This window comes from Juglans regia, chromosome 12 (assembly GCF_001411555.2).
Source record: "Juglans regia cultivar Chandler chromosome 12, Walnut 2.0, whole genome shotgun sequence".
Classification (NCBI taxonomy): Eukaryota; Viridiplantae; Streptophyta; class Magnoliopsida; order Fagales; family Juglandaceae; genus Juglans; species Juglans regia.
The window spans coordinates 30,348,806-30,361,732 of NC_049912.1; the positions used below are offsets into that span (position 1 = coordinate 30,348,806).

At 35.9% G+C, this 12,927-nt stretch overlaps 2 protein-coding genes across 3 annotated transcripts; both read left to right on the top strand.

Moving 5' to 3' along the window:
- The first annotated feature begins 1,138 nt into the window (after positions 1–1,138).
- Positions 1,139–3,937, top strand: LOC108983353 (wall-associated receptor kinase-like 20). Its single transcript, XM_018954953.2, has 3 exons — positions 1,139–2,067; positions 2,148–2,204; positions 2,709–3,937. The coding sequence occupies exons 1-3, from the start codon at positions 1,290–1,292 to the stop codon at positions 3,770–3,772; spliced, it is 1,899 nt and encodes a 632-aa protein (XP_018810498.1). The 5' UTR covers positions 1,139–1,289; the 3' UTR covers positions 3,773–3,937.
- A 5,861-nt stretch (positions 3,938–9,798) lies between these two features.
- LOC109019608 (mannose-1-phosphate guanylyltransferase 1) lies at positions 9,799–12,927 on the top strand. Of its 2 annotated transcripts, none has more exons than XM_019001939.2 (5): positions 9,799–10,032; positions 10,959–11,091; positions 11,378–11,440; positions 11,556–11,795; positions 11,885–12,927. In XM_019001939.2, the coding sequence occupies exons 2-5, from the start codon at positions 10,981–10,983 to the stop codon at positions 12,554–12,556; spliced, it is 1,086 nt and encodes a 361-aa protein (XP_018857484.1). In that variant the 5' UTR covers positions 9,799–10,032; positions 10,959–10,980; the 3' UTR covers positions 12,557–12,927. The 2 variants fall into 2 exon arrangements, with proteins under 2 accessions (XP_018857484.1, XP_035539049.1); XM_035683156.1 differs by lacking the exon at positions 9,799–10,032 and adding an exon at positions 10,138–10,159 and having other exon boundaries at positions 11,885–12,917.

Consider the following 12,927-nt stretch of genomic DNA (forward strand, 5'->3'; position numbering starts at 1 on the left):
AAAAATAAAATATTTAGATATTAAAGAAATAGCAAAAGAAGTGCAAGGTATCATTACCTTTTTGAACTACTACTCCTACGAGTTTATCCTTCGAACTCTTTAAACTTGCATATTTGAATATTTGTTAATGATTTTATTACGGAATATATTTTATATGATATAGAGATGAGAAACTACTAAGATTTCGGAAAATAATATAAAAGTAAAATAATATAAAAGTAAATAAAGAAGAACTTATGATATGTTATGCTCAATTCTAAATTGATCCAATTATCAAAAGAATTAAATCTCTTAACCCTAGGTCCCTAACTCACTAATTTCATAATGAGTATTGAGTTGATGATGGATTTATTTGATATAATTAGTAGTTTTGAATGTTGGATTTTAAAGTGATAAATGATATTTATTAGCTATAAAATATGCAAGTTTTATACACTTTTTTAAAAAAAAGAGTAAATGTGATTCACATAAAAAATTAGTTTTTTAATAATGTTTGCATCTAAGACTAAGACTACGTTTGGATGTTAAGATGATATAAGATGATTTGTGAATAATAATAAATAATAGTAAAAAAGTAATGAATAATTTATAAATAATATTAAATTATTTGTAAGTAGTAGTAAAGTTGGATAGTGAGTGTTGTGAGAAGACTTCATTACAATTTATTATTTTATTATTATTTTTTACATTTTTTTATTTAATATTTTATCATTATTTTTTTACTATTATTTACAAAATATTTCAAATCACTTCACTACCTAAACATAATTTCTTTTTAAATAAAATCAACTTGTTTTAAAATAAAATCATATAAAATCAAACTTGTATCCAATACGAGTCAATCCTTATCTAAATCATGATAACATGAATTGAAATCAAGCGATAGTGTGCCGCCCAGATGGGGGGTTACAAATTTTAGTTTTTATTTTTTTTTCTTTATATTTTTTTAACATTTTTAAATATTTTAAAAAAATAAAAAAATACATCAATATATTAATTATCACATATTTAATCAATAAATAAAAAAATTAAATATATTAACAGTCAAAATAAGAAAACAAAATGAGACCTCATAGCATTATTATTCTGATCAACAAAAGCGTATAGAAAAGACAACGGCGGCTCTACCTATTAAAGTAATTATGCGTTTGAAATTTTAGAAAGTTTGACTAAACACAGCCCTGGCTCTATCCATTAATTTCCAGTCGAACGACCAACAATAGTGTTGAAGAAGAAGAAGAAGAATTGAGAAGAAGAAAAGAAGCCTCTTCATTTCTCTCTCTCTCTCGATGGAGATGACTAAGCTGAAGCTCCTCATATTCACGGCGGCGCTGCTAATGTGCACCGGGTGTGCAACCTCCGCGAAAAGCTGTCCGAACTGCGGCAACAGCACAGTTCCTTACCCGCTCAGCACCGGTCTCACCTGTGGAGACCAGTCCTATAAGATCCGGTGCGATGCGGGCTCGCTCAAGTTCGATACGCTCAACACCACCTACGCAATCACGTCCATCAATCCCTCCATCCAACGTTTCGTGATCAGACCCGCGGAGTTCCTGCCCAACACCTGCGTCACATCAGATCTCGTCCACCAGGGTGTGCAGCTTAACAGCACCCTCCCCTTCAACGTCACTAGCAGCAACACCATCCTCTACCTCAACTGTTCCGAAGACATCCTCCGATCGCCTTTGGATTGCTCGTCGAATAGCTTGTGCCACGTGTACGCCAACGACAGCGGAGCTTCGGCTCCATGCGAGGCCGCACCGCGATGCTGTACGTTCAGGGCGGGCGGGTCATCGACTTCCTACATGATTCGGGTTCGGAAGTCGGGGTGTAGTGCCTACACGAGCTTCGTCAACTTGGACCCGAGCTTGCCTGTGAACCAGTGGCCCGACCCAGGTTTGGAGATTCAGTGGGTGTTGCCAAGGGAACCCGTGTGTGGGTCCCAGGCGGACTGTGATGACGGGCTGAACTCCCGTTGTGAGCCCGACCCAGCTGCGGGTGGGGTTAGTCGGTGCTTCTGTAACTCCCCGCTTGTTTGGGACCCGGTTGTGGGGTTATGCGCTGAAAGTAAGTTGTTATTCTATAGTTTCTAGTCAAATCTTGAAAGGTGGAGTGCACTGATTGGCTAACATATGTATTTTCTCCAGAATGTGCAAATGTTGAGGGCTGCGGCGGCGAATCGGACCGGACAGCACTGATAGCAGGTACTAAATCTTAATTAGCCATTAAATAAGGTGGATTATTATATCATGATCACTTTTATGTTCGAACACGAGTTACAACTTCATTTTCCCACAATTTAAGCTCCAAATTTTAAAACGAAGTAGACGTGATGAGCATTATATAGTGTCACCTTAATTTGTAAAGACTGCTCTGAAACTTTTATAATAAAAATAATTTTACAATGTAACTTATTGTAAGTTGATAATTCAATTTATGGACTTACTTTCGCTGTAGTTAAAACTTTTTCTATTATATAATTGGGATTTCTCTTGGGCTTTTGGACGAGTGGTGCTAAGATGTAGAAATTCCGATCCCCATATGAGGCTAGAATTGTAGGAAACCAAACTCTCCATTTTACTTATCGAAATGCACTTCTGATTATAACCCAGATTAGCGTGCGAAGTATAACTCTCTGCTCTGTAAAATCTTACAAAACTAAATGTAATTTTCTTTTTATTTTTTTAAACTGAATATAATTGTTGTAGGTTTAACTAGTGGCCTTGGTGCAACACTGTTTGTTGCCATCATCGCCATTTTACTCTACAAACGCCATAGGCGCATCAAAGAAGCACGAGAACGCCTGACCAGAGAGCGAGAAGAAATCCTAAATGCCAATAGGGGAGGCAGAGCAGCAAAACTATTCACTGGCAGAGACATCAAGAAAGCAACACACGTCTTCTCCAGAGACCGCCTCCTAGGCACTGGTGGGTATGGTGAAGTCTACAAAGGCATTCTAGAAGATGGTACAGATGTTGCTGTCAAGTGTGCTAAGGTTGGAAACACCAAAGGCACCGACCAGGTCCTCAACGAAGTCAGAATTCTATGTCACGTCAACCACCGAAGCCTTGTGCGCCTACTTGGTTGTTGTGTTGAGCTAGAGCAGCCTATTTTGGTGTACGAGTACATAGCAAATGGAACTCTTTTAGAACATTTGCAGGGTCTGAAACCTGGTGGGCGAGGTCACCTTAGTTGGAGTCATCGTCTTCGCATTGCCCATGATGCTGCTGAAGGTCTTGCATACCTCCATTCCTCTGCAGTTCCTCCAATATATCACCGAGATGTCAAGTCTAGTAACATTCTGCTCGACGAGAAACTGAATGCCAAGGTTTCAGATTTTGGGTTATCTAGGTTGGCTCATACTGATTTGAGCCACGTCTCAACTTGTGCTCAAGGGACTCTTGGATACCTTGATCCTGAGTATTATAGAAATTATCAGTTGACTGATAAAAGCGATGTATATAGCTTTGGAGTCGTGTTGTTGGAGCTGTTGACTTCTCAAAAGGCAATTGATTTTAACAGGGAAGCAGATGATGTGAACTTGGCAGTCTATGTGCAGAGAATGGTGGAGGAAGAGAGGTTAATGGATGCCATAGATCCAATGCTAAAAGACGGAGCAAGCACTTTCGAGATGGAGACCATGAAGGCTTTGGGTTTTCTGGCAGTAAGTTGCTTGGAGGAACGTAGACAGAACCGACCTTCCATGAAAGAAGTTGCCGAGGAGATCGAGTACATTATGAGTATTGCGAGGGCAAAAGATGTTCAGGATTAGTTACTAGTGAAATTTCGAGGTAATTAAAGACGCAGTTGATTTTATGATCACATATGCATGCTATTGGTGTTTGTTGTTGAGCATAATGACTCCTATTATATTACTTTGTTTAGTGCACATGATGTATACATACTATAATATGAATAAAGATCGACATAGTTTTGCTTGAAGAAGAAGAAGAAGGAGGTTCGATCTGTATAATATTAATATGATTACTAGTCATTTTGGGCATGAAATAGCTTCGCCTCTAAACGTTTACTGGCAGCTACTGCTAGATGCAAGACTTGGGCATATTGATCCCGCTCTCGTCCGGGCCGATTGATTATTTGGCGAGGTGGTAGGCTGGTAGCTAGAAGGAAATCACACTCCTCGAAGCTGATTTCCTTCTTCGAGCTCGCCCCACCGCAGCTTGCTCGGGTTTGGACGTCTTGTTCGGGTTGTGGGTTGATCACCATGGCTTGGCGACGAGCGTGTAGTATACTATACTGTAAAGTGCCTCTGGAGGCTATAGTTATAGTCGGCTATGACGTCGTTTTCGTATTAGGGGATTGGGCATTCGGCTCGCATTACTAATGGGCTTCTTTATGTTTAGTTCGGTCCATAAAAGTGGCAGCAACAACTATGTTATTTTCGTTCATTTGGGTTGGGCTTTTCAAGTGAACTCCTGCCCATAACTAAATGGATGCATCGAGCATTTTTTTGGTATATTTCAGATGTAGGTGTAATAATTGAGATATATTTCAGATGGAATATTTTTTTGGTAGATTTTTTTATCAGTTATATGACAAAATAATTGAGATATATTTCAGATCAGTACAAGTAATAAGGATTCTTTCCTTATTAACAATACAATATTAATAATACAATATAAGATCAGTAAAAGTAATAAGGATTCTTTTCGAGCTTCGGTCTCATTCGATAAAAAAAAATCCGGTTTTATTAAATGTCTGAAAAGACATTAAAACAACTAGTCAAAGCAATCATTATCATTCACTAATATGGAATTAGGTAAATTATTAGGAGGGAAAGAGGAGATCTAGCGACATTTTTAGACCTAGTTAGAGCATACCTAACATGTAAAAACTAGAATATCGGTTTCATATTCTTCGAGTACGTAGTACTTTGCATTCTTATGCTCTTCCTTACCAAACGATAATGATAAGATAATTTAAATGAGTTATTATATTCTCAAATTTGTATATAGAGTACATCATTCTCGTCATGTAAGTATTTTATTATATATGTGTACTTTATACACTGATTTAATAATATAATTTTTTATTCTCGATATATCAGTGCTTTCATTAGTTATGGTCAAAGTACATGATTAAGGAAAACCATTGAGGCAATTAACAGTAAATAAAGTGGTTGCAAGGTTACAATCTCGTCAACACACTAATTAAAAGATATGAAACAAGAAAAAGAAAAAGACAGAGAAATTAGGTAGTTGGTCTTTATATTACTATATATATATATATATATATCATATCATGTTAATGATATCATGTACTGGAGAAAACTAACGTAAATTAAGGTAGGTAATGACGGAAAGTTAAGCCTAAAAGTCCTATGATTCAACCTCGATCGATCGGCCTACAGCTAGCTAGCTTTTCCCATTCACAGCACTTACTGCGGCTTGCCTTATATTGCATGCATATAATGGCTTGGGTTAGGTCAACCTTTCCCTTTCCCTTTCCCGTTTGGAAAACATCGAATACGGTCTAAATTATAATGGCTTGGGTTAATGCACTAATCTCATGAATCTTTTTAAAAAAAAAAAAAAAAATCAAACAACGACAGAAGTTAACACATGATCTCATTCGCTTCATCTCATGTTTGTGTTTGACTGCCAAGAAATAATCGAAGCAAAGAGCAGTAGTACTACCGCTGACCACTTTACCAAACACGGTTTGCGTTTACCAATTTTATAAAACTTCGAATACTGATTTATTTAAATATTGCTTCAGCCTTCAATGATGTAGAAATTAATGAATCAACAGTATCTTCTTACTTATCCTTACTTTTAGGTAGTTTTAAAAAAAAAAAAAAAAATTTGTAGAGTAACACTTCATCAGAGCAAATCAAATGAATGAAAACCTGTTTCAATTGGTTTTTTCCCGTAAAAATTAAAAAGAAGGCAACACAGGATCGCGATGAATAGGGCATTGCGTTGGCGGTCGATACGATCTGCTACTTGTTTTTAAATTTAAGCATGTAATTTCCTGGAAAAACAGATATCAACCGCAGGAATTAAAGATCAGTTCATAACTAAACAAGGCATGCATTTCAAATAATAATAAATAAATTCATCAAATCTGCCCTATCTAGCTAACTTTAACAAGTTTATAAATTTTGACGTGCAGAGAAGATAATGGTATGCCAGATGGATTATCTAATCTTGGATTTGTCTTTCTCTTTTATTTTATAATTACCTAAAAATTTGTATGGAATTTTTGTTATTGATAAATTTAGTGTTTTAGATGGAAATAGTTGATCATTCGGATATTTGCTTTACTTTTGTTATAGATACTTTGTAACAATTAATGTAAGTAGTATTTTTCTGTCATAAGAGAAAATAATTAATAAAATTGAGGGTAAGTCCATCTTCTATATATATATATATATATATATATATATATTTATATACACACGTATATTTATATTTATAAATATATGGATTACATCTTGAGATCGATGTAATACATATATGAAAGTAGTCAATCAACTGAGTCATTGATATTATATTTATTGCTTGTACACGCGATGTTGTGGATTCCATGTAGATTATGGTGAAAGTTGTGGTCATCTTGACCAGTACTACTCCATCCGGATCATATATATATATATATATATATATATATATATAATAATTGGGTGCCGATCACATTCAGATCATAATCAAATAGAGTGCTTTTTGCTCATTGAAGATTCGCAAATTGGGAGTGAAACTGGGATACACCTTTTGATCCTAAATACGCCAATATATTAATTATGAATGAAGAAATAAGGCCGGTCTGGCCGATTGCTTTCGATCTGACAATATGCTTACTTTTTTATAATTGTTTATTTGAAAGGTGCATGGTGGATTACATCTCAGTATATATATTATATACTGATCACATCACACATTTGGTATAATTATACTCATAAATAGGGCATGCAGCCAATATGGGCTTAGAAAATGGAGCAAAGCCAAATCTCTATGACTTGCTATATCATCAAAGGTCATGATTGCCGGCCCCAAAGGTCATGAATTAATTAATGCGTGCTACGCATGGTTTGGTTATTTGCTGCATGTATGGTCAGCTCCACAAGCTTAGCTACCCGTACTACGCCCGCGGATTTGGTTGCTTGGTTTGCAGGTCATTTCAGATTCGTAACAGGTACTTTCAAAAAATAAAATAAAATAACTCATGAAGTTTATATACCCACTAAAAAACACTTAGATATTAGAAGTTTGTCCTAAAATTATAGGCCCAAAATTTGTATATAATATTACTCATATATATAACGTATGTATATATGTATATGTATATATTAAAAAAGGGATCGAGTTTGGCTAAACCATTGATGCGAGCAGATTAATTTGAAAATTGATAACCCTAATTTGTTATTTGTCATTGATATTAAATTATAAATATATTTTATTAATTATATGGGCGAAATTCGATACCTAAAGTAACAGTATTAAATTATTAATGCTACACTAAATTAAGAAAAACGACATGCCAAGTATCGGAAAAATGAACACCATATATATGGTCAGTTTTGTTTTTTTTCGGTATTTAAAATTCTAATACAATAGAATCATCTAAAATTTAAGATATCTACATGATTTGATATAGACTTATGATGATTTATAATACTTAGAAATTAGAATGTATTTTTCATTTCACACTATAACTTGAATATTTGATTCCAAATACTCAAAAATAATAAGCAATAGATAATTGAAATAGCCAGTCTGATGTGCTCTTAAAATTATATTGGGATTATTGAAGAATTAGCTTAAAATTTATTCAGAAATGAATGTGACACTGGCGATATCACAGCCAATTATCGCCATTGGGCACAGGGTTCCCCATCTCCTTCCAGAGTCCGTCCGTTTTAGTAGCAATGGCAGTACTACTTCATCCGCAAAGCGAAGCAGCCAAAATCAGAAACAGCCTCGAAATTACGCTCTCCAAACAAAGCCATTTAACCTCGGGCTCAGCGGACATCATGTCCTCTTCTCCATCATTCAACTGCTCAAAAGAAATCCAACAAAAGACAAAACACATGTTACTATGTGAGTTTTTAATTAGAAAACTGTTTTGGATCTGAGACTTTATTATTTATTTCTAAGTTAAAACGTGTAAATAATGATCAGATTTAAGATGAATATTATTGGGAGTAAAATGAGTGCACATGTGCTAGGCCCACCAAAAGGCTCATAAAGATTAAAACCCACTACAATATGATGGAAAGAGAAAGAGGACCTACAAAGAGAGAGTTGTTCGGATATAAAGTTAAGAGGGAAGAGATTGGAACATAACAAATAGAAATAAATTTAAACAAATTACAACAATAGAGAGAAAATAGGCCGGTTCCGGATCCACTTCCTGGAGAGGATAGGAACTATAGAGCTCCAAGGGGATTGTTCAAAGAAAATTCAATTAGAGTAATCGTAGAGAGCTTAATGAGAAAGCTCGTGTAAAATAATTTTAAACTCAAGATCCGTAGATGTATGTCTTGAACCACATAAATACTCGCTTCCTTTACGTTTATCATTTATCATTGAGTCAATCATGAATGAGCATTTCGAACATACAACCATTAAGAACCATAACATGTGAGAAGAGAGTCATAGACTACGTTGTTAACATTCACCTGTGACAAAATAATACACCAACAAATATAATATTCTTTAAACTCAAGACCAGTAGACGTATGCCTCAATATTGAACCACGTAAATTCTCGCTTCCTTTACTTTGGTCATTTATCATTAAGTCAACCATGAATGAGCATTTCGAACATACCACCGTTAAGAAACATAACATGTGAGAAGAGTCACAGACTAGGGGTGGGCAGCAGGGGCCCGCCTCCCGCTACCCCATCCAGCCCCGCATGAAGGACCCTTAACGGGAGTGGGGGGCGGGCTGACCCCAGCGTGGCCCCAATATTTTTTATATTTATATAAATATATATTGTATATAAATATATACAATTTGTTAAAAACTTAAATTCAAGTTAATAGATTGTCTTGACTTCATATATAAATATTAAGACAATCCAAAATACAACTATAATGAATTTATCTTTTTTTGAATAAAATTTATAATTATATTATATTATAATTCAACTCTAAAAAAAATTTTAGACAAAAAAAAAAATTATAAACCTAATGAATCACTAGGTTGAGTAGGGGGCGGGAAATGGTGCGGTTTCAACCCCAACCCTCGCTACTAGGGCGGGGTTGAAAAGCCTCCCCCCACATGGTGCGGGGCGGGGAGTGGGTGCCTCCGCCCAGTACTATGCGGGTAGCACCCCCTATCACAGACCATGCTGTTGACATTCACCTGTGACAAAATAATGCACTAACAAATATAATATTACTTCACATAATTATTTATGATTGGTATTATTCATGGTGACATCGTATTTTTAATTAATCATTTATCATCTTATATAATATTTAAAAACTCATGTATTATTTATTATCTCTTATTTCGTATTAGATTTCGTTTGGATGTTGAGATGAAATAAAAAATTTATGAATAATAATAAAATTATTTGAGTGAAGATGTTTTGTGAGGTTTTAGAAAGAGAGAAAAATTTAAATAAAAATATTTAAAAGTAAAACTATTGTTAAAATCTAATTTTTATTTTAAGATTTAAAAAAGTTAAATTAATTTTTATATTTTATTTAAAAGTTTCGAAAAATTATAATGATTAGGTAATAATTAAATAAAAAAGTTAAAAAAATTAGAAATACTTGTATTTATAATATTTAAATATTAAAAGAGATAAATTGAGATAATCAGATGACAAATCCAAACGCGCCTTAAATGAAACGAGGATTATGTTTTGGGGCTCTGAAATCCCCCATGTGTCGCGCGCGTATAAATATCCATCGAGTCTGAGCTTAACCAATGCTCTGTTTAGTCTGTACAGCTCAGACCCATTACCGACGGTACCAACCGTTGGGGGTGCTAGTGAAATAAATTCCCGTTCTGGAGGTTAGGCTGGTTTCGAGGTCTTGATCCGGTGCGAATCTAAGGTAAGATTGCACGTAGACTTCGTTGCTAGTGTGAGTCATTGGGAATTCTGTCGGATGCCTGCTTTGATTCATGATCTCAACGGTGCTTGGAGTTCTATACCGCTTCGTTTGTTTAGTTTTTTGAGAGGTTCTGCTTGTGGCTATGAACGTTATCTTAAATGTGTTTCGAATTTGATTTCCTGTCGAGTGGTAAATTATTTGTTTTGATTGGTTTGATTTCTGATTTTGCTCGTTCTTTTTAATGAATTTTGTGCATACTTCGATTCCATTTCCTGTTAGCATATTAAGTTGCTTGAATGAATTTAGCGTTTTTTGTTCAGATCTGGTAATGATAGCGTTTTCAATCGTGCTTGGATTAGCCACTGTGCCTCTTTTCCCCTTCCTTCAGATAAAATTCCAATGGAAATAATAATTTGTCAAATTTCTTGGCTATTTCTCAATAAGTTCGTTCTCGGCTTTGTCACGTCAGTATATGAAGTTTTGGTTTTCTTCTGTTTATTTGACTCATGACTGAGGTTAGTTCTTCATCGCTTAAGTGATGCTCTGAATAAGGACTTCACGGAGGATTACGATTCTAGTACCCAATCCCAACTAATAAGAGTGGGTTTTTAATGAGTTGATAACCGATCCAAAAAAAAAAAAAGTTTTTAATTAGTTGATTTCTTACAGAAAGGATCCTGCTGAATTGGCATGGATATACATTTGGAAGTATGATTTTGTTTAGCATACACCAATCAGAATTTTCTTCCTCGAATTAAATTGTTTTTTATTTTAAAAGAAAATGTTGGTGATGTTGATGCTGCTGAATTTTTGGCATGGATATACGTATAGGAGACTGGGGATCTATCTACTATCCATACGAGTATTTTCATTTTGTACCATTCTGTATTATATTTTTTCTAAGATTCTGACTATGATCTCAACAGGAAGAGCAAGCGGCATATCACAATGAAGGCACTTATTCTCGTTGGAGGGTTTGGAACAAGGCTGAGGCCATTGACACTAAGTGTCCCCAAGCCACTTGTTGATTTTGCCAACAAACCTATGATCCTTCATCAGGTATTTCTTCAAGAGAGTTCTCTTCTTTTGATTTCATGTTTGAGGTTTACAATCGAGAAGCAACTCTTGTTAACATGGAAAATGCGGGAAGCGTTAACTTCCAACAGATGACCAAGTACCATAGTTCTCCTTCGTCATTTAGTGAGCATCCATGTAGATTTTGTTAGCTAATTTCTTAGGCCCTCTTGTGGTAATATTGCTTGTTTTCTCTCCCCATCTTCCCCCTTCCTCACTCTGTTTGTTTGTGTTAACAGTAGGTTGACATTTATTTTGAATTTTTCCCCAGATAGAGGCTCTTAAGGCTATCGGAGTCAGTGAAGTGGTTTTGGCTATTAATTATCAACCAGAGGTGACGAGATGAAAGCTTCTATATTACTTCAACCGTACAATGCTTATTTGAGTATAAAGATTGATGCTTCTGAAGTTTGGAGAACTAATAATGGGCTCACTCCTTATTTCTGCAGGTGATGTTGAACTTCTTGAAGGATTTTGAAACAAAGCTTGGGATCAAGATCACTTGCTCGCAAGAGACCGAGCCACTTGGCACTGCTGGTCCTCTGGCTCTTGCTAGGGACAAACTAGTAGATGAATCTGGTGAGCCATTTTTTGTCCTCAACAGTGATGTTATAAGTGAATACCCCCTTAAGGAAATGATAGCATTCCACAAATCCCATGGAGGGGAAGCGTCCATAATGGTCACTAAGGTACACTTGTGTACAACATTTAGTTTATTGAAGACATGTTGAAACCCTTAGACAAAGTTGTCTGAAAGTTACTTCTTCTTATCATGTAGGTGGATGAGCCATCAAAATATGGTGTGGTGGTTATGGAAGAATCTACTGGGAAAGTTGAAAAGTTTGTAGAAAAACCAAAACTATTTGTCGGTAACAAAATCAATGCGGGAATTTACCTGTTGAACCCCTCAGTTCTGGATCGAATTGAACTGAGGCCTACCTCAATTGAGAAAGAGGTATTTCCAAAGATTGCAGCAGAGAAAAAGCTCTATGCTATGGTGCTACCAGGATTTTGGATGGACGTTGGACAACCGAGGGATTATATTACTGGCCTGAGACTCTACCTAGACTCATTGAAGAAGAAATCTCCGTCAATGTTGGCCACTGGCTCCCACATTGTGGGGAATGTTATAGTAGATGAGACTGCCAAAATTGGTGAGGGGTGTCTGATTGGACCTGATGTTGCAATTGGCCCTGGTTGTGTTGTTGAGTCTGGAGTTAGACTCTCTCGCTGCACAGTGATGCGGGGAGTCCGCATCAAGAAGCATGCTTGCATTTCCGGCAGTATAATTGGATGGCACTCCACTGTTGGGAAATGGGCCCGAGTAGAGAACATGACCATTCTTGGGGAAGATGTACATGTCTGTGATGAAATTTACAGTAATGGTGGTGTGGTTTTGCCCCACAAAGAGATCAAAGCAAGTATTTTGAAGCCAGAGATCGTTATGTGAGGAGGGGATGTTGGTGAAATTAGTTTATTTGTGTTTGGGAAGTAATAAGTTATTGCCACTGGGTCTGAAATGTGTTTGTTCTTTTCTCATCTCTACAAGGTGTATAAAAGTCGGTTTCTGGAATTCGGAGTGATGTGAGTTACCAAGCTGAAGGGTCAGTTACTTTTATGGAGGGCATAATCATGCACATCGATGTGATGTTTAATCATTGGTGTAAATGTAGGAATAAATTATTTGTTGGTCCAACCTTGTGTAACTTATAAAGATGGATCTTTATTTATGTAACATTTTTTAATCAGGTATCGGTGTAATGTCCCAGTGTTTGTATTGAATGAATATGGTCGTACACATGTCGGTAGCATTGGCTTGAA

Excerpts from the sequence above, each read along its gene's own strand:
- LOC108983353 (XM_018954953.2), top strand. The coding sequence starts at position 1,290 with ATGGAGATGACTAAGCTGAAGCTCCTCATATTCACGGCGGCGCTGCTA. Across the intron at positions 2,068-2,147 it reads TGTGGGGTTATGCGCTGAAA|AATGTGCAAATGTTGAGGGC; the intron begins GTAAGTTGTTAT and ends TATTTTCTCCAG. Across the intron at positions 2,205-2,708 it reads CCGGACAGCACTGATAGCAG|GTTTAACTAGTGGCCTTGGT; the intron begins GTACTAAATCTT and ends TAATTGTTGTAG.
- LOC109019608 (XM_019001939.2), top strand. The coding sequence starts at position 10,981 with ATGAAGGCACTTATTCTCGTTGGAGGGTTTGGAACAAGGCTGAGGCCA. Across the intron at positions 11,092-11,377 it reads AACCTATGATCCTTCATCAG|ATAGAGGCTCTTAAGGCTAT; the intron begins GTATTTCTTCAA and ends ATTTTTCCCCAG. Across the intron at positions 11,796-11,884 it reads CGTCCATAATGGTCACTAAG|GTGGATGAGCCATCAAAATA; the intron begins GTACACTTGTGT and ends CTTATCATGTAG.